We start from the raw sequence: 22,555 nt of genomic DNA on the forward strand, positions 1-22,555 counted from the left end.
GTGTGAATGGCCTGAAAGTCCAAGGTAATTGAAAGGCAGGCATAAACCTGTTTTCTCAGACATTAACGGAAATTGCCTCCTACTGAGGTCGCTTTTCTGGCTTAGTGTTCTGAGAAAGAAACAAGCCATTCTGTTTCTAACACAAGTGTTGAGTACACTTTAACTAGTCCATCAAGGAAGAAAAATCTCAGTGGACTGGTATGGATACTCAGTTCTGCCAATCCCATACTAAGAATGGCCCAATTTATCTCTCTCTTTCTATCTCTCCTGCCTCCCCTTTTCTTTTCTCTTCTCTTCTTTGTCTATCCGCTCTACTTCAGAGAAGAGAAAGAGAAGTATTGGATACCCCTGAACACCCACTTCATCTTGTGCCCAAAGTATGCAATATCTTAGTTTTCTTCAAGTTTATGATGATGACCACTTCCACTAGCTATTATGCTGTGAAAATAATCCAAATGCCTGTGGTGGGTGAGTATGTGTGTATAAGTGAGTAAGTTTGTGTGTATTATGTGTGAGTATGTGTGTATTATCTCCAAATAATCCAAATGCCTGTGGTGGGTGAGTATGTGTGTATAAGAAATGTGAATAGGAACATAAAGAAAACACAGAATAATGATAAACCATGGTGCCGTGGTTTTCATGTGTTTCCCAAAGTTCATGTGTTGGAAACTTAACCTCCAATGCACGTGTTGGGAGGCAAGGCTTCATAAGAAGTGATTAGGACATGAGGTCTCTGCTGCTATGAATGGATTGTGTTGTTGTAACGGGAATGGGTTAGTTATCACGAGGGTGCTTTTGTTATAAAAACAAGTTCAGCCCCTGCTTCCTCTTGCTCTCTCTTGCCCTTCCACGTTTTGCCATAGGATGATGCAGCATGAAGGCCCTGCCAGATGCCAGCACCATGCTCATGGACTTCCCAGCCTTCAGAACCAGCAGCCAAATAAATTTATGCTCATTATAAATTACCCAGTTGGTGATATTCTGTTATAACAGCATAAAACAGACTGAGACAGGACGGGTTCAAAAAATATTGATTAATACACATACCTTGACCGAAAGAAAAAGTGATTACTAATTGGACACATAAGTGGACACATAATAAGCCGGGCACATAAATGGACACATACTAGGCTGTTTCAGGGAATGCTGTATAAACCAGCTGCTCAGCACTTGCAGCTCTTAGCAGTTACAAAACAACTAGATGGTTCACAAGACTCATGTGAAGCTGAGATTAGCCATGATCTGCCCAGCAAAGAGGGCAACCCTCAATCAGATTAGCCAGTTACCTGGCTAGTTGCTAGGTAATCCAAAGTTCCGGGGGTCACTTGTCAGATTTCCTGCTTGGCACTCCACATCCCTACCATACCCTACCTGAATACCAAGAACCCTCCTTCTCTTTCAAGGTGATTACAAGTCATCCTGCACTGGGAAAGAAGGTTACATTAATAACAGTTTGAATGGGGCTCATTAAATCTCAGGGCTTAGAGAAGCAGCACTACTTTTGATCAATTAGGAAATACATAAGATGTCACAGGAAGGCACTTCTCAAAACGATTAGGAAATATTCTCAGGCACCTTCTCTGCCCAGGTAACTTGTAGCGTCCTCATGAGTGGTAAGCGATGATCTGTAGGATGTGCCTTGGCCTCCACATAGCTCCCCGAAGCTAGTGATGATTAATGCACCAGCCAATTTCCTTCTCTTTGTCTGTTCCTTCTGAGGGCCAAATGACTCTAATCTCAGCAATGCTTTCTGCCCTCTGCCTCCTCCAAGCCTCTATCCCCTTCTAACCCAGATGACCCTCACCTGATCTGAGGCACAGGAAAGGGCAGGAAGATGGAATTCTCACACTCTTTATTCTTTTTCCATTTATTTTTGTGGTATAAAATCATTCCCTTAACTTTCCTCAAAGCCTCTCCATAGGTGTTCAAGAACTTATTTTGGAAGTTTCAAAACATTTTTAAAAATTTAATCTTAAAAATGACTTTCTCCTTGCTCTCCTGCTGCGACAATCCTAATTCTCCACAGGCAATTGTGAATGCCTCTGTTGGACTAGAGGAAAGGTCAGCACAAGAATGTTCAGAAAAGAAAAGGAGGAAAAAAATACAGTATTTCAAGACAACACCTCTTCAAGACAACATTCACTGCTCCTCTCCTTCTCCTCTCCTTGACTTCTCCTTCAATAACTCTGCTGAAATTCCTTTCTCAAACCTCTTAGTTACATCTACTCATTTCCTTTCTTTCAAACCTCAATCTCTGATGATATTTGATAATGCTGACCATATCTTCTGTATTATTTAGGAAGGGGGCATGGTGATACATAAGCGGTAGGAATCTAACTCCATACTAGCTTAAGCTAAGAGGAGAAATTATTGGAAGGATACTGAGGTATTTCCTTCCAAATGAATTACTTGTTCAACCTTTTGTCTCAGGGTCTGCATCCAGGCCTAGCATGTTCAAATGTGTCCTCCCATCCAGGGTAGAAATTAACTCTGTAATAACCTCTAACAAATGCAGTTGCAATGTCTGAATGTCATTGTTTTTAACCAATTGAAACCTGCCTCCTTGTAACTTCAACATATTATATCTGCATCTTCCCTTAGGGCACACTTTGATACAAAAAGCTAGATCTGGATCAGACATAAAACTTCAGGCAAGAACACATTAACCATTCATCATGAAAATCTTCTCTAAAATGAAACATCATACAAATGAAACAATTCTGAAGAATAGCATCTTTAATGAGTTTTCTAATCCTTGTCATCTGAAGTTTTGAAATATATTTACCAGGGTCAGAACAATACAGAGATAGTATTTGTATAATATAGCTTATTTTAAATTTCATTTAAGCCCTCTCATTTCTCCTCCCACAGCTGCTGTTTTGTTTTGATGAAAGAGAAATAAGGAATAAATAAAAGGTCAATGCTTCAAACTAATCTACCTGTGTACTCCCTGAAAACTCTGGGACTGTATCCACAGAATAGGGAAAACTATTCTCAAATGCACAGTCACTCATGCCTCAGGCATGAACTGATGTTCTTTCAAAAGAAAAAAGAACAGGGGCAAACTTCCAGTCCTATGTTTGACACATACTAAAACCCCAAAGAGAAGACTGAATTGTATTTGTTCTCAGACAAGACACCCCTGTGACCACAGCATAATGAATTCTGCTCTGACATTTTAGTGGTTCAATCTCCCGACAAGAGTAAGTATTCCAGCCAGGCGTGGTGGTTCATGTCTGTAATCCCAGCACTTTGGGAGGCCAAGGCAGGCGGATTACCTGAGGTCAGGAGTTGGAGACGAGCGTGGCCAACATGGTGAAACCCCATCTCTACTAAAAATGCAAAAATTAGCTGGGCGTGGTGGCGGGCACCTGTAATCCCAGCTGCTTGGGAAGCTGAGGCACAAGAATTGCTAGAACCCAGGAGGCGGAGGTTGCAGGGAGATGAGATCACGCCACTGCGCTCCAGCCTGGGCAACAAAGTGAGACTCTGTCTTAAAAAAAGAAAAAAAAGAATAAGGAATTCCTATCTGTGGTGGTTGACTCTATAGGATGAAGTGTGAGATTACTACTCAGGATAGAAATAGTTTGTATCTGTCATTTTTGTTCAAGTCCTCTTTATATTTGGTTCCATTGAGGAAAACCACCCTCTCTAATCAGGAGATCACGTTCTTTCTGTTATCCTAGTCATTTTGTAGAGTGTGTTCTGGCCCATGGGCTGTGTCAATCATACTTAATAAAATGATAGGCCTGAATGGAGCATTCAAGTTTCTCTAGCGCAATCCTCTAATTTTACAGATTTTAAAAAACCAAGGCCCAGAGAAGGTAACACATATTTCAAGAACACGCAGCCAGCCTGTGCAAAGGCTCATATCCTTACTGACATTAAAAAGGAGGCAAAAGAGTAATTCGATTCAGATTTGGGAGAACAAAGGATTGTGTTTATACAGATGGCTGGGAGTTGAGGAGGAAGGTAGACACTGGAGAAGAAGGAAAAGCTGTCCAGTGCCCAGTTGTGCAGATGTTTTCACTCAGCCCCAGCTGCCTGCTGAATTCCAAGCAAGCTGACCAGGGCCTCCAGGAGCCTACTGGGTTTCCACAGCACAAGGCCTTATGCTGGTGACAGAGATGCTCTGCCCTCTGCATCTCAGAGCGCCCGCCTCACACTCAGACATCGTCTGCTCCTTGCCGTTCACTTCCACACAAATGCTAAACCCTTCTTCCTCGCACTCCGATGCTTCTCGGCAGACACATTTGCTGCTCTCAGCTGGAAAAGTAAGTGAAAGAGGCTTAATGGTACATTGTGGAGGTCGGGGAGTCAAAGAACATCACCTCCAAAGTAATAATGTGGTGATCAGAGCTGTAGAAGCTCCTGCCTGGAATGATATAATAAATTATCCCCTGGAAAAGCAGTAGGACCAGGAAATTGGGGCATTTTGCTCCACTCCAAAGAAATAGGTTTTGAGGTTGGTAGCAGGCTTTATATTGGTTAGACCCACATGGGGTGGTTTTATCCAAGTCAAGAGCTCTTCAACTGTCTCCTACATACATGCTGCTGTCCATATGAGCCAGCAACTGAGGTCAAATGAGAAGCCCTCAACAAAGAACCAAGTCAAGATTCAAACAAAGAGAGAGAGAAAAAAAGAGAACTTAACTTGCTTTGAGAGAGAGCATGGCAGGCAAAAGGCTACAAATCCCAAAAAACAAACCAGAAATGAGTTAAGGAGGCAAGGAGTCTGTGCATGGAAAGTCCATGGTTGGAATACACCAGCCAGGAGTCTTCCAAAGATGAGTAACAAGGTCAGCCAGCAGACAATGGTGACCACCTAACCAAAAGTGACCCAGACATGGCTAGAGTCACATATGTATGTCATCAGTCTGTGCTGCAAACCTTGAGGGAGTGAGGGGACAGGTGCCAGCGGGTACAGGCCAGGAGGGCAGAGAGTGAAGAGCCGACAGAGAACTTACAAGTCATAGAGTCCAGCTCCCAAATTTACAGATAGGGAAGCCCAGAGAGTGACTTGGCTCTGGAGACCCAGCCATTCCACTCTCATAGTACTGCCCAAATCATGGGAGGTTTGCCATGCTCTTGGGGGAGTTCAAGATCACTGTAAGTGCTACTTAAACATAGTGTTAGCAAATATTGAATCACAACGTGAGAAAGTAACTTCTTCTTCTATTCTCTTCAAATCCGTCTGATTACTTCTAGAAGAAAGTGTCAGCTTGGTGCTAGTATGTTTTTAACACCCCTCTAACACTTGCTAAACTCACAGAGAAACAGCATAGTCAATGTTGGACCAGTATCTGGCTAGAGTCCACAACTTTATTTAGTTCCATTACATATAACTTTTATAGTTACCTAGTATTTATGGCAAGTGATACCTCCTTTTAAGGACATGATATAAAGTTTTCATTTTAAAGTTATTTTTATGTCAGACTTTTAAAAAATGAGTACACAATATGGATAATACAAGGACAGAGTAAAAATCATGAAGGTGGCATGGAATCACCCCTGTTTGGGAGAACATTTCCACATCAGGAATGTGGGAATCTTATCCTCTGAGGTCTGTGATCCGTGCCCTTCTCCAGTGAGGGGTATAGGAGAGGTCAGTGCATGTCAAATCAGTCTGAGTCTTCAACATCCTCAAGTATCTTCTTCGGCCCACTGCTAAACTAGAAACCACATTTTTTAAATCCTCAGTACTGTGACTTTAGCATTCTTATACTTACAAATATGAAAGGCCCCTTACCATCACATTTTCCCCACAGTGGGCAGGCACCACAAGCTTTCTCAGCTGAGGCAGGCAGAGTACAGCTGTCCCTACCAGTAAGGGTGTAATTTCTACCCTGACAGTGGAGAACATGCATCTTGCAAACTGTCAGAGGCAGTATCCTTTTGCTTCTCTCATCTCGAGCACATACATCCAAGGAAGGTCTGAAAAGAATTTTTAATGACATTATTTACAAGATTTTTCTTCGTAAAAGCTGAGAAGGAGAAATGAAAAGTGATGCTCTGAGCTTAGTGCCCCCAGATGTTATCACCCACAGCAAAAAAAAAAAAAGGTGGAAACTCAAATCCCCTTCATTCCTAGGTCCAACTCACTTAGGTCTTCAAAATGAAGATATTTGTGTTTACTCGTTATTTGCTCACAATTTTTCTAAGTGTAGATATCTAGTGTTGATCTGGTTCTATCTAGAACAGATCAGGTACAGCAAATTAGATGTGAAGGCAAGGTCTGCTAGCAACAGCTGACAAAGGAGACAGAAAGCCAGTGGAGACCAAGCATTCAATGTGATCATAGTTAAATGGGACCATTAATTGCAGGAGAAATGAGCTCATCCCAGCCCAACAGCCAAGAGTTCATGTCCATAAAACTGCATCGTCCAAAAATGGATGACCCTAAATCATCACGGGAAGATGAAACTGTATTTTTCAATGCTACTTTTAAAAGTATCTATGTTTACAAAATAGTTTAGAAATATTTCCATAAGTTTGGGAGCCTGTAATCCCAGTGCTTTGGGAGGCCAACGCAGGTGGATCATTTGAGGTCAGGAGTTCAAGACCAGGATGGCTAACATGGCGAAACCCCATCTCTACTAAGCATATAAAAATTAGCTGGGCGTGGTGGCGCACACCTGTAATCCCAGCTACTCGGGAGGCTGAAGCATGAGAATCACTTGAACCCAGGAGGCAGAGGTTGCAGTGAGCCGAGATTGCACTACTGCATTCCAGCCTGGATGACTGAATGAAACTGTGTCCCAAAAAAAAAAAAAAAAAAAATTTCCGTAAAATGTGTTACCTTCTTCATTAGCATTGGTGCTAAAATGGTGGAAAAAAATAGCTATTTAGAAATGTCACTATCAGAAAACTCCACATTTCTGAATGCTGATAGACAAGGAGGGCATTACTGTCACTGAAACCTTAGACAACACAGCATTTTTGTATACCAGATGGAGTCAGAAAGAGTCTATATTCACACACTTTATTTAGTTCTAATATTTTCCTTTTCTACCAAAAGCTACATTTACTTGGAGTTATTTATAAAACAGAAACAAATCCTGTTGTTTTGAATCTATCTTTTCATCTGTTTATTGAAACTTTAAATAGAACTACTTACAACAGCTGAAAGGGTAAAGACCTTACAATACCACCTTGTTGCCAGTATCTGAGACCATGGAATGACATGGAAATTTATACCATAACTATTAAAAACGAGCTGCAGATCAACTAAATGAAATCGGGAAGTTGGAAAGAGGATGAAAATGACTCAAAATAAACAATAATTATTAAAGATTAGCAGCAAAGTCAGAATATTAGAATGAGAATGTATCTAGGCTGACCACCATTTCCATCACGCCATTTAGTTATTTATATTCCTCTTCACACCAGAAATTGCTATATATAATAACAATTACCCACTGTAGCTTCAAGAAGTTGGATATTGGTTTTGATAACCAAAATCATTGAAAAACAAGTAATTAGTGTTTTGGTTCTTTTTTTTTTTTTTTTTTTTTCTTTTTGAGATAGGGTCTGGCTCTGTCACCCAAGCTGGAGTGCGGTGGCATGAATGTGGCTCACTGAAGCCTCAACCTCCCTGGCCTCAAGCAATCCTCCCACCTCAGTCTCCTGAGTAGCTGGAACTACAAGAGTGAGTCACCACACCCAGCTAATTTTTGTATTTTTTGTAGAGAAGGGGTTTCACCATGTTGCCCAGGCTGGTCTTGAACTCCTGAGCTCAAGCAATTGGCCCACCTTGGCCTCCCAAAGTGCTGGGAGTGCAGGCGTGAGCCACCGCACCAGGTCATGTGTTGGTTCTTAATTTTAAAAATGGCCACTAAGTCTAGGGGCTGGATATTTCTTATTTCCTCCCCAGATCCACTTTCCACTCTTCTCCACCTGCCTGGGAGGCTGACATGTATGGGCCACATCGTGGACTTCCTCGGCCTCTAGCTTCAGTTGGTTTGATCAGTGGTGAGCACTGACTAGCAGGAGACTCGAGGCAGGAAGGACAGTGCAGTTGAGGTGTTTATGCCCCTGGCTCACGCCTGTGGGATCTCTGAAGTCCCTAAAATGAGAGTGTCAGCTCCTCCTCAGGGCCATCTCCACACAGCCCTCTCTGTCTCCAGTTTTTCCTGAATGCCCCTCTCCTTACTCCTTGGACCTGGGTATGGCTATACGGTCAAGCTGTTAGCAGTCTAGGAATACTGCCATGGGACTTGTAGTTTCCTTTCCTCTGTTCACATTTTTGTAAATATTTCTGCTAATAAAGCTTTTCTTGTCCTAATTTAATTGTGCCATCTCTATCCTACTAGGACCATGACACAGACATCTATTAACTACTTCAGAGATATCCTCCTACAATGGAATGATTTCAAGTTGGTGGCATTCTTAACCATGCAAATCTAGAGAAGATGCTTCAAGAATCAACAAAAGCAGCTGCTGTTTCCCTATCAGTATTGCTTTAAGAGTTTATGTGCCAAAGGAATTTCAGTTTTAATCCTCTAATCCTCTAAAGTTCTAAATCCTCAGCTGACAGTTTTGCCATTTTGCTCCATTTTATATATAAAACAAGCAGTGCTCGAGTAGTCCTGCAGCCTTCTCCACTAGCCAGATTAGAACACTGCTTACTGCCATGGCTGTCAGCCCTAGTGACCCAGACAAATAACAGGCAGCAGATGGACTACATCGAAATGCAAACAAAGACCCTTAACTCTTGGTAAGCTACACCTTCCATCCAACAGACACTATTATCTAAGAAATTATCCCTTATCATTAATAAAATAAAACGGAGAAATGAGCAAAGGCGGCACTTACCCACATTCGTAGGGCATTTTACAAACACATCTTGAATTCTGCAGTTTCTCCCAGCGCTGACATTTAGGCACTGCCTGTGTTAACGGATTTTCTAAAAAAGGATAAGGGAGATGTGGTCGTTAGGAGAAAAGCTTCTTCATAGTAAACAAGGTATTATATGAATTGCTGGACCAGGGTCTGTAGTATTCTCAAACCGCAATGCGTTTGCACAGTAACAATAGTAATAATAATCAAGGTGTGATACATTTTACAAGCTATAGAGAGTTTCTAGAGCCACATTACAAATAACTGCATTGGTAGCAATAGCTACCATCTCGTGAACATTTATATTTGTCATGCACTTTTTATACATTGGGATATTCATGCCTCCCTAAAACATGCCCACCTAAGAAATCAGAAAATTAAGAGTAAAAAGAGTTAGGAAGTTGGTGCTACTTCACACATTTAACAAACTGGCCCAGGCAGCATTTAATTCTACATTGGTCTGAATCCAAGGACAATAAAGTGGCTCCCTTTCAAGAAGCTGGTGCTTATAAACTGTTTGTTGTTTGGACTGCATTCTGCCTGCTGTGCCCATAATGAGGCAAAAAGCAGCAACATCACTTGCCTTATACATGGAGAACTCCCTGGTGTGCCGAGAAGATCTACAATAACCTCTTACATATGAATGTCTAACTGGTCTCCCTCAACAGTGAATAAATGTCTAGAGGTAACTACGTTAATAAAATTCTTTCTATAACTTTGTGTTTTATAGAAACTGACAATTCAGTCATCATTTCAGTTTTGACAGGTAAACACCGTGGTCCAACTCACAAGAGCATAATGTGACTGCCATCCCCTCAGCTATCCCTGATTGCAATGGGAATGATCTAAAAACATCCTGACTTTTTTCACCTCGTAATAGCTTTATTACAATGAAATTCATTGCCATACACTTTTGCATCATAAAACTAGATAGTCATTTACTATATCTATAAAGGTAGTTTATCTGGAGAATATGTTTTTATGAATACACAAACTATGGAATACTTCCTTACTTTGGAAAATTCAAGAGCCTTGGACATGACATTACAATCTTGTGAGCATTCATAAACCTGTAAAAATGATGGCAATGTGAAGTATGCCTGCCATGGTCAGCAGTCTCAATAACAAGATTCATTATTAAAACACTTCTCTTGGCTGGGCGCGGTGGCTCACACCTGTAATCTCAGCACTTTGGGAGGCGGAGGCAGGCAGATCACTTGAGGTCAGGAGTTCACGACCAGCCTAGCCAACATGGTGAAACCCTGTCTCTACTAAAAATACAAAAATTAGCCGGGCATGGTGGCACGTGCCTGTAATCTCAGCTACTCAGGAGGCTGAGGCAGGAGAATTGCTTGAGCCCGGGTGGTGGAGGTTGCAGCGAACCAAGATTGCGCCGTTGCACTCCAGCCAGCCTGGGCAAGCGAGACCTTGTCTCAAAAAAAAAAAAAAAAAAAACACTTCTCTTTAAAATGGTATTATCCTAAATGCAACGTAGTACCCTGAACTGAACCCTAGAACATAAAAGAGACATTAGTGGTAAAACAGGAGGTATTTGAATAAAGCGTATAGTTTAGTCAATAGCATTGTACTAATATTAATTTTTTAGTTTTAACCAAGTTGTGTTATGTAAGATGTTACTATTAGGGAAGATGGGTGAAGGGTGTGTAGAAATTATATCTGTGACTTTGCTGAAATCTAAAATTATTCCAAAATGAAATTTTTTAAAAATGGTATTATCTACATCAGTGCTTCACAACCAGGGGCAGTTTTGTCCCCCAGGGGACATCTGGAAATCACTAGGGACATCTTTGGTTTTTACAACTGCAGAATGTTATTGACATAGGAGGATGCTACTGTTGGGTAGAGACCAGGGATGCTGCTAAGCACCCTGCAATGCACAGAAGAGGCTCCCATAGCAAAGAATTATTAGACCTAAAATTCCAATAGCGTTGAGGTTGAGAAGCCTTAATCTAGATGTACCAAAACTTAAGGTCAATGATCAAGCCATGTAAATTAGTTCTGCACTGTGGTTAAAAATTTACTTTAGGACAAATCCTGAAATTTTAGATTTTAAAAGTTTGCTTAAACTATTATAATGTCAAGCCGGGCGCAGTGGCTCACGCCTGTAATCCCAGTACTTTGGGAGGCCGAGGCGGGCGGATCACGAGGTCAGGAGATCGGGACCATCCTGACTAACACGGTGAAACCCCGTCTCTGCTAAAAATACAAAAAAAAAAAATTAGCTGGGCATGGTGGCGAGCACCTGTAGTCCCAGCTACTCAGGAGGCTGAGGCAGGAGAATGGTGTGAACCCGGGAGGCAGAACTTGCAGTGAGCTGAGATTGTGCCGCTGCACTCCAGCCTGGGTGACAGAACGAGACTGCATCTCAAAAAAAAAAAAAATGTATTATAATGTCTTTGTGGAAAAAAAAAACACGATGGAATTACCTAGCCCAAAGAATTTTTGCATTTAAGAAGAACATAGCTTTGTTGCCTTTACAGCTTGGTTAACCAAGTAAACACACTCTTAAGGCCCACCGAAAGTATGTGCTTTTGCTATTTTAAAAGCAAATTTATTCCCCTCAAGACTAACTACAGGGACAGTAGGGGAAAGTGAGGAATTAATGTTTAATGGATATAGAGCTTCAGTTTGGAAAGATGAAAAAAAATGTGATGGTTGCACAACAATGGGAATTACTTAATGCCACTGAACCATACATTTAAAAATGGATAAAATGGTAAATGTTATGTTATGTATGTTTTACTACAATAAAAAAAAAAGACTAAATACTAGAACAGCCAACATTTTAAAACATCAACTTTGGAAGCTGGTAAGTCTTGGATTTTTTTGTTTGTTATAGACTTAGAAGTAGTTACTGTTATTCACATCTTCAGAAAAACACACAGATCTGAAAAACATCCTTAATTAAAACCCACTTTAATAGAATTTTCTACTGGGTAAATGAAACTTCATACCAAACTGTGCTGTAAAATAGCTGAAGTAGCATTTTAGACAGACTAGTCTACAATCTCATTTGAACCAAAAGTGCAACCTCATCAACTGTATATTGTTCTCTTTCATTTTTAGAATTGTAAGTACTGGTCCATGACTTTAAATATTGCAAGTAAACTCATGTTTATACTTCAGTGTTTACAGAACACAAAACAACTGTCCTCTTAGATGGAGCTTTGATAACTTAACAGCACATCAGAACAGGCAGGGAGGGCACTCCAAGGACGTGTGTCTTGCCTATTGTTCTGCCTCTCATCCACTTCACATCACAGCCCATATCTACTATCAGTATCTGAGTGCTCCATACCCTGTCGCATGGAGAACTTAGTTATAAACATCTAATTCCCCTCACACCATCACCTGTGAAATCTAGTACTTCATCCTCACTATTAAAAATAAATTTCAGCATTTAATTAAAAATCACATACTAGAGAGATGATATCACATAAAATAGTATGCAAGTGAGTTTTTCTTCTTTCTCATTTTTGTTACAAATACAATATTTTCCATTTATTTAAAAAATGTAAACAAAGAATAAATAAGGGGTTATTGTCAAACAAATCTATCTCATCTAAAATTACCTCTAAAAAGAAATAATTTGGCTTTCTAAATCCTTTCTACCTTAGGTTCTTAAAAGACCATTTTAATTTTCTTGGTGTTAAAATACTGGATTTTTGGGTTTCCACATTAAGAACAATTTTACGAATCACAACACTTTTCCTTCAATAATGTCTGCTTTAAAGTGTTAAATGAAAATGCTTTCTAAATTTTCAATTTCAGAAATACTGATAAACTCTTTGAAAGCCCAAAAATGAAACATACAGAACTTTAAATAAATTATGATCTCAACTCTGTACTTATGAAAAATGCAGGGGAAAAAAATCTAGAGGAAACAAACAAACAAACAAAAAACAGATTTTAAAAATCCTTTATTGTCTTGGCACCATAACAGATATAAAGCTAATCTTTCACAAGGATGATTTAAGTTAAAAGTTTCAGAATCACCAGGCTATCCTTGCCTTTCCTTGCTTTCATGAGTCTTTCTGTGCCATGTGAAGAAAATCTGTTACTCAGTCTACAAACTGACCCCATCTTAAGGAGCAAGAATGGAGGGAATGACTCACAGCTATGGTGATACAGTACCATGAAGGTCGCCACAAGGACTCTCACTTGCCTGGGTACAAGTGTTCTTGAATAGACACGGAAGCCACTCACCTTTTTGTACACAGCGGGCATTCTTCATCTCAGGACTCCACTTAAGGCTGGAGCCACAGAGAAATGCTGAAGGACCTTCTAAGGACATGCCACCTGAACAGGAAACAGTCACCTTCTCACCAACTGTGTAGAAAGGTTTTTGGGGGTGACTCTGTATGCCATCCATCAGTACAGGCAGAACACAGGCAATTTCTAAAGATAAAAGAGAGCAAAATATAAGGGTCGTTGCTCTCCTAAACCATCTTTTTAAAAAAGTCTTATGTGATGCAGACACACTTGTTCTGCTTTTTCGTATTAGAGGACAAGGAGGAAGACGTAAGTTCACTGTTAGGGTGGACTGAAAGACATGTCACACAGAGCCTGGCATGTAATTGACCCATGAATAACTAAAAACCAAAACAGCTCCCCCTCTCCCACCCCTCCCCTCAAAACAATGTGACAACTTAAAATGAACAACCCCAATAGAGTCCTAATGCCCAGCCTACTGTTGAAACCAAACTTTTCACAGCTGTCACTTATTTATGTGCTCTAGTGATGTTCCACCAGGAGAGTTTCATTAACTTTCATCCAGTTAGATATTTTGCCATCTGAAATTATTAAAACACCACTTTTATTTTTATTTATTTTTATTTTTTAGGGACAGGGTCTGTCTTGTTGCCCAGGCTGGAGAGCAGTGACTATTCATAGGTCTAATCAGTGTATACTACAGCCTCAAATTCCTGGGCTCAGAAAAGCAATGGGGAAAGGATTTCCTGTTTAATAAATGGTGATGGCAAAACCGGCAAGCCATATGCAGAAAACAGAAACTGGACCCCTTCCTTATACCTTATACAAAAATTAACCCAAGGTGGATTAAAGACTTAAATGTAAAACCTAAAACCATAAAAACCCTAGAAGAAAACCTAGGCAATACCATTCAGGACATAAGCATGGGCAAAGACTTCATGACTAAAACACCAAAAACAATTGCAACAAAAACCAAAATTGACAAATGGGATCTAATTAAACTAAAGAGCTTCTGCTCAGCAAAAGAAACTATCATCAGAGTAAACAGGCAACCTACAGAATGGGAGACAATGTTTGTAATCTATCTATCTGACAAAGGGCTAATATCCAGAATCTACAGGGAACTTAAACAAATTTACAACAGAAAAACAAGCAACCCCATCAAAAAGTGGGCAAAGGATATGAACAGACATTTCTCAAAAGAAGACATTTATGCAGCCAACAAACATATGAAAAAATGCTCATCATCACTGGTCACCAGAGAAATGCAAATCAAAACCACAATGAGATACCATCTCACGCCAGTTAGAATGGTGATCATTAAAAAGTCTGGAAAGAACAGATGCTGGTGGGGATGTGGAGAAATAGGAACGCTTTTACACTGTTGGTAGGAGTGTAAACTAGTTCAATCATTGTGGAAGACGGTATGGCGATTCCTCAAGGATCTAGAACCAGAAATACCATTTGACCCAGCAATCCCATTACTGGGTATATACCCAAAGGGTTATAAATCATTCTACTGTAAAGACACATGCACACGTATGTTTATTGCAGCACTACTTACAATAGCAAAGACTTGGAACCAACCCAAATGTCCATCAATGATAGACTGGATAAAGAAAATATGGCACATATACACCATGGAATACTATAACGGGTTAATGTCCTTTGCAGAGACATGGATGAAGCTGGAAACCATCATCCTCAGCAAACTAACACAGGAACAGAAAATGCATGTTCTCACTCATAAGTGGGAGTTGAACAATGAGAACACATGGGCACAGGGAGTGGAACATCACACACTGTGGCCTGTCAGGGGATGGGGGGCAAGGGGAGGGAAAGCATTAGGAAAAATACCTAATGCATGCGAGGCTTAAAACCTAGATGATGGGTTGATAGATGCAGCAAACTACCATAGCACATATATACCTATGTAACAAACCTGCACATTCAACACATGTATCCCAGAACTTAAAGTAAAATTTAAAAAAAAATTAAAAACTCCTAGGCTCAAGCAATCCTCCTGACTCAACCTCCTGAGTAGGTGGGATCACAGGCACATGCCACCACACCCAGCTAAAGCACCACCTTTAAACTTGCAGACATAAAAGTGTTCAGTGTTCCCTGACTTTTCATCTGTATTCTTTCTTACTCAATTACATTCATTAGCTCAAATAGCTTACTTCAAAAAAGAACAGAGAAAAAGAAAAAACACACATAGTATAAACAGCAAGTCAGAATTCATGATTAAAAAAAAAATCTTGCTAATATCCCTAATGGACTTTGGACAATATTCTACAAAGTATTGCTGTATCTTTACAGCACTGTCATCAGAAAACCCATTCATTCATTTATTCATTCAAAAACAGCATTTGATGGATGCACTGAAGGCTTTGACTTCATCACTACGAGATATATCAATGTAGCAAAATTGAGCTAATACTCATGAATATATACAATAATCCACAGCACTTTTTGAATGCCTATATTTTGCCAAATATGTTGTGCACTGCTTGGGACACAGCAAAGTACAAGTCACATCTTATGCCTTCCAAAACTTCATAATCTAGTATTGAATCTGCTTGTTTCTAATGCGTTTGCTGTTGTGACATTAAATCTCCTACCAAGACAAAAAAAATAGAAAGACTGTACAAAATTAAAAGGAAAACTATTTCTGAAAGAATCAGAGCACTAACAAGGCAGTGCAAGTTTAAAAGTCCAAGATTTCAGAGAGAAGGGAAGTCTAATGTGGTGATTACATTTACATTTGGTAACACATTTTTCCTTGAGGTATTAGTAAATTAAAAAAAAAAAGAAAATATGCTGAAAGGCTGCTAAACTGAAGAGAAAACCATAGCTCAGAGGCTAAAAAGATAAACAGCTTTTAGCAGTCTCACAGGACCAGGGTTTTAAAAACTAGAGTCCAGTCCTGTCAAAAAGAAGGGGCCAGGTAGAAAGCCCATACCTTCAGTTGGAATCCCTTAATGGCCACATCCTTGGAATAGAGATAACCCAGACATAAGCCAGCCTCACTGGTTGCCATAAACAAAAGTTAGTCTTCTCTAGAGGAAGATAGCATCATCCAATTTTTAAATTTTCATACGTAAAGTCTGACATTCAATTAAAACTAATTTAACATTCAAAAAGACAAGAATTGACCAAATTCCAACCAAAAAAAACAATAGAAACAGACTTACAGTAACAGACGTACCTAAAGAATGAAATTAACAGATACAGGCCCTGAAACAACTGAAATTAATATATTTTTTTAAATGACAAGATGGAGAATTACAACAGAGAATTAGAAAATATAAAACAGTAAACATAAATGTTTGAAGTAATTGATGTTATTTACTCTGATTTGCTTATTACACACTGTTTACACATATCAAAACATCACTTAAAAACTATATTTTTAAGTGAAAAATTTTAATATTTTTAAATATAATAATGTAAGAATATAGGCTCATTCATTATAATAAATATACCACATTAATGGAAGATGTTAATACCTAATAGGGAAACTGGGCGGGAAGTAAGGAAGTAGATGGGAGCTCTCTGTACTTTCTAGTCAGTTTTTTGTAAGCTAAAACTGCTCTAAAAATGAAGTTATTAATTTAAAAATTCACTATGCAGTAAAAAAGTAGACAAATGAAACCTCTAAAGTTGAAAAATAGCCAGGCACGATGGCTCACACCTATAATCCCAGCACTTTGGGAGACTGAAGCAGGCAGATCACTTGAGCTCAGGAGTTTGAGAACAGCCACGGCAACATGGTGAAACCCCGTCTCTACTAAAAAGTACAAAATTAGCTGGGCACTGTGGCAAGCGTCTATAATCCCAGCTACTCAGGAGGCTGAGGCAGGAGAATTGCTTGAGCCCAGGAGGCAGAGATTACAGTGAGCCAAGATCGCACCACTGCACTTCAGCATGGGTGACAGGAGTAAAATCTGTCTCAAAAAAAAAAAAAAAATATATATATATATATATATATAATATATATATAATTGTTTTAAGTTGAAAAATAAAATTGATAAAATTTAAAACTCTATAATAGAGTTCTTAAAAGGAGATTATACAGAAATATACAGAGAATTAATAAATTGGAAGATAGGTCAGTTGAAAATATTTAGAATGAGGCCAGGTGCGGTGGCTCATGCCTGTAGTCCCAGCACTTTGGGAGGCCCTGGCAGGCAGATCACTTGAGGTCAGGAATTCAAGACCAGCCTGGCCAACATGGCAAAACCTCATCTTTACTAAAAATACAAAAATTAGCCAGATGCATTGCTGCATGCCTGTAATTCCAGCTACTCAGGAGGCTGAGCCAGGAGAATTGTTTGAACCTGGGAAGCGGAGGTTGCAGTGAGCCGAGATTGCACCACTGCACTCCAGCCTGGAAAACAAACCATCTCAAATAAAAAAAAGAAAAAGAAAAAGAAAATATTTAGAATGAAACAGAGGGGGGAAAGATGGAAAACAAACAAAAAAAGGATGTTAAAAAATATAATGGTCCAAAAAATGTATAATTTGTGTCCCATAAGGACAAGTGAGCAAGAATGGGACAGAAGCAATGTTTTAGGACATAATGGTCAAGAAATGGTCTAAAACTGACAAAAAACTTAAAGCACAGGTTCAATAAAAGCCCAGAAAAATATAAAGAAAATTATATCTAGACATCAGAGTAAAGTTGCTGGAGAAAACCAAAAGCAAAAAACAATTAATAATACCCTTTTCCCACCCCAGCACTACTGGGCCTGCAGGTCTCTGTCAAGCCACAAACGCAGGTCTCTGTCCCACAGGATGGGGTTTGTTAAAGTTGTTAATAATAAGGCCTACTTTAAAAGACACTAAGTGAAATTTAGAAGATGACAAGAGGGTAAAACTGATCACTATGTTCGGAAATGCTTGGTGATACAGGATAAAAATAAATACAGCACACCCAAATACAGGATGATATTTTGTGTAACAAACAGAGTTATCATTTGTCAGATTGCTTAGTCCTGTGTAGAAGGGAACGTGATAGTCTGTGCAGTGTATACACATGAACTGCCAAAATATGGTGTAAAGATTGGAGCCAAGATCGCTCCATTGCAATCCAGCCTGGGAGACAAGAATGAAACTCTGTCTCAAATAAATAAATAAATAAAATAAAAAATAACTGCTAGCTTAGAATGTCTTACCTAATAAAAATATCCTGGCCAGGTGCGGTGGCTCATGCCTGTAATCTCAACACTTTGGGAGGCCAAGGCGGACAGATCACGAGGTCAAGAGATGAAGACCATCCTGGCCAACATGGTGAAACCCCATCTCTACTAAAAATATGAAAAGTAGCTGGGCATGGTGGTGCACGGCTGTTGTCCCAGCTACTCAGGAGGCTGAGGTAGGAGAATCGCTTGAACCCAGGAGGCAGAAGTTGCAGTGAGGCAAGATCACGCCACTGCACTCCAGCCTGGTGATAAGCAAGACTCCGTCTCAAAAAAAAAAAAAAAATCCTTTGAAAAGTCAAGGTAAAAGACAGACATTTCATCAGTCGGTTCACAATAAAGGAAAAGAAGCCCTTCAAGTAGAAGTTTCTTATTAATCTTTTCAAAGAACAAACTTTTAGCTTTATTAACTCCCAACTAGCAAATATTCATATTCATATTCTATTTCATTTGTTTCTGCTTAAGGATTCCAAGAGAAAGAGAGAGAGAGATTAATAAGTAAAAGACAATGCCCATCAGTCAATGAACGAGTGGATAAAGAAACTGTGGTATATATATACGATAGAATACTACTCAGCCATAAAAAGGAATTAATTAATGGCATTCTCAGCAACGTGGATGAGACTGGAGACTATTATTCTAAGTGAAGTAACTCAGGAATTAAAAACCAAATATTGTGCCAGGCGTGGTAGCTCATGCCTGTAATCCCAGCACTTTGGGAGGCCGAGTCAGGCAGATCACGAGGTCAGGAGTTCAAGACCATCCTGGCCAACATAGTGAAACCCCATCTCTACTAAAAATACAAAAATTAGCCGGTCGTGGTGGTGTGCACCTGTAGTCCCAGCTACTCAGAAGCCTGAGGCAGGAGAATTGTTTGAATGCTTGAACCCAGGAGGCAGAGGTTGCAGTGAGCTGAGATCGTGCCACTGCACTCCAGCTTGGGCAACAGAGAGAGACTCCATCTCAAAAAAAAAAAAGAAAGAAAACCAAACATTGCATATTCTCACTCACAAGTGGGAGCTAAGCTATGAGGATGCAAAGGCATAAGACTGATGCAATGGACTTTGGGGATTCAGAGAGAAAGGGTGGGAAGGGGGTAAGGGATAAAAGACTACAAACTGGGTGCAGTGTATACTGCTTGAGTGATGGGTGCACCAAAATCTCACAATCACCACTAAAGAACTTACTCATGTAACCAAACACCATCTGTTCCCCAAAAACCTATGGAAATTTCAAAAAATTAAAATTAAAAATTAAATTAAATTAAAAAATAAGAAAAAGACAGACAAACCGATTATTTTTAATGGACAAAAGACATGGACAGCCATTTCTCCAAAGAATATAACCAATGGCTAATGAACATATGAAAACAAGCTTAACATTATTAGTCATTAGAAAAAATATAAAAATAGGCCGGGCACAGTAGCTCGCACCTATAATCCTAGCACTCTGGGAGGCCAAGATGGGTGGATTGCCTGAGTTCAGGACTTCGAGACCAGCCTGGCCGACATAGTGAAACCCTGTCTCTACTAAAAATACAAAAAATTAGCAGAGTGTGTTGGCACACACCTGTAGTCCCATCTACTCAGGAGGCTGAGGCACAAGAATCACATGAACCTGGGATGTGGAGGTTGCAGTGAGCCAAGATGGCACCACTGCACTCCAGCCTTGGCAAAAGAGTGAGACTCTGTCTCCAAAAAATATATACATATATATCACTATACGCTCACCACTGTGTCTGATGCTATCAAGTGTTAGTAAGGACAAAAGCAATCTTGATTTATCAGATTATGCTAGAGATGTAAATCAGTACAACCACTTGGAAGGCTAGCAGCCTCCACTAAATCTAAATGTATGTATACCCAATGTATGAATACCCAATTACTCAGAAATTTCACAATAGGTATATTCCCAAAGGGAGAAATATATGTATGTGTGTGTGTGTACACTAGGGCTTTCCTCATATAGCACAGAGCAACTGATTTAGGAAAAATGTATCACTGCAGCTCGGCCTATTCATTTGCTGAACAAACTTATATTGCAAGAGAGATGGAAGCCAGAGTAGTTTTAGGGTGGTGCAGCATGCAGATGCTGTTATTCAGATGCCTCTATCCGAACAGAACAGGAGGCAAAGCATTTAAGCAAGTTGATTGATTGTGGTACATCCTGAGTAACTGAACTCTAAAGAATATCCTAATGGTCTTCATCTAAAGAGAATTCCCTGGCCTACTTTAATTTGCACGAGAAAGTTTTAAATTGCAATGAAATTGACCTCACTGAATGGGGACATTACCAACTAGAGAAGGCGGAGGGCTTATTCAAGTCGCTCCTAAAACTTGAACAGGATCATGTCAGACTTACAGGAAAGGAAGGCCAACACATGGGCCATATGGTGAGTGTTATTTATCTTGATTCATTCTCTTCCATGTAATTTTCTCATCTTAAATTATATACAACTGACGCCACTCACTCTGACAATGCATTTCCCCAACAAGCCACCGTAAATCTTCTCCACATCTGGCCACTGGGTTTCCAATAAGAGAGTATCCTTCATTGCAAGTGTACACTACATTTTTCCCCACAGGAAACATTGTACCTTCATCCTAAACAAAAGTAAAAGATGGAAAAGGAAAGAGTTTGTCTATTTTGCATTAACAAAACTTTTTTTACATATATTTGGTCTATAAATCATAATCATCAGGCAAGCTACATTTAATTGATTCAGAAAAGTGTCTATAAAAACATTTTCCCCTGTATAGTCAATAACACTAGCACCACCATTAATTGAAATAAAACGATTAATACCACTGTCTATAATGTATTGATTGCTCCCAAAATACCAAGGACTATACTAAGCATTCTACTAAAATTACATTCTATTAAAATTATTTGGACACTGTCCAAATAATTTCTTTTCCTTTAACTTTTAGAAAAAATCAGTTCTTTATTAGATTTGGAGAACATCTTTGTCCATCAACTCTTCATATTAAGGTATTACCAGGCTGGGCATGGTGTCTCATGCCTGTAATTCTAGCCCTTTGGGAGGCCAAGGCAGGTGGATCACCTGAGGTCAGGAGTTCGAGACCAGCCTGGCCAACATAGTGAAACCCTGTATCTAATAAAAATACAAAAATTATCAGGGCATGATGGTGCATGCCTGTAGTCCCAGCTACTCAGGAGGCTGAGACATGAGAATCACTTGAACCTGGGGGACGGAGGTTGCAGTGAGGCAAGATAGTGCCACTGCATGCCAGCCTGTGTGACAGAGCAAGACTCTCTCTCTCTCTCTAAAAAAAAAAAAAAAAAAAAAAAAGGTATTATGAGCTGTTCATTGACAATACTGCCATACTGCCTACAAAATGTCAGTATGAACACCCAGAAATTTTCCAATCCTATTAGTATGTTCATGAAAGTTTAAGTTTCTTGCTGATAACTTTTAGGGGAAGCATAATGTTGATCTTCTCCCATCCTACCCTCCTACTCCACACTATATGTATGGAATGCTGCTGGGGCTGGGTCAGATTCAAGAACATTTCACTAACCTATAATGGCAGGAAGCGAGCTTTTATGGCGAAGCAAGGAGGAATTTGAAGTCTGAGCCTGGGGGTGGATGAAGGGTAATCACACTCATTCAGGGTCTCTCTTTCCTTACCTTTCTCATTGTCTTCCACCCAAGGGGATGGTGAAAAACTCAAGCCTGGGCTTGGAGCTCAGGCCTTGACCAGCTCTGCTCTAGGGATTAGAACAAGATTTCCTGGTATCTCCTTCCCATTGTCAGTATGCGCTTCCTGGCCCACTCTGGCTCTATCATGGAAGTTAGTAGAAAACAGAATGGGCCAGGCTGATGCTGAGGTTTGAGGGAAATGGGGAGGAGCACATGTTCTGTTTCGACTCATGATCCTATTCCTTCCTCCACCTTGCAAAAACAAAACAAAACAAAAACTTTCATATGAGGAAGTCTGATTCAACAGTGCACAAATGCGGCTGTATATCATAACCACTTGTAGAAATTACAAAATAGACTCTTAGGCTGTACTCCCAACCTATCAAATCAGAAAACGTGGAGGACAAGGGAGAAAGAGCCATCTCTAGTTTTAAGTTCCCTGAGTAATTCGGATGCAGCCAGTCCACAGAGCAATATTTGGGACTCCTGGCTCCTAAAACAACACCACACACACTGCAGTTGGGGACAGCAGCCTCATGGTTTGCTAACATGCATGAGTTTGCTTGGCCTATTCTCTGAGCATATGTTCCATTCAGGAACTCCATGAATTACGGTG

At 39.9% G+C, this 22,555-nt stretch overlaps 1 protein-coding gene across 1 annotated transcript in view; it reads right to left on the minus strand.

Moving 5' to 3' along the window:
* Positions 1-1,014: 1,014 nt before the first annotated feature.
* The window catches only part of C7 (complement C7), a 75,122-nt gene continuing 53,581 nt past the window's right edge, over positions 1,015-22,555 (minus strand). Inside the window, exons 14-18 of the mRNA XM_003810975.6 lie at positions 20,746-20,878; positions 13,066-13,257; positions 8,815-8,905; positions 5,750-5,934; positions 1,015-4,266 (exon numbers count right to left, since the gene is read on the minus strand). Of these exons, the coding sequence (XP_003811023.1) occupies positions 4,085-4,266; positions 5,750-5,934; positions 8,815-8,905; positions 13,066-13,257; positions 20,746-20,878 (783 nt within the window). The 3' untranslated portion in view covers positions 1,015-4,084. The remainder of the gene's footprint in view (positions 4,267-5,749; positions 5,935-8,814; positions 8,906-13,065; positions 13,258-20,745; positions 20,879-22,555) is intronic.

This window comes from Pan paniscus, chromosome 4, assembly GCF_029289425.2.
Source record: "Pan paniscus chromosome 4, NHGRI_mPanPan1-v2.0_pri, whole genome shotgun sequence".
NCBI lineage: Eukaryota > Metazoa > Chordata > Mammalia > Primates > Hominidae > Pan > Pan paniscus.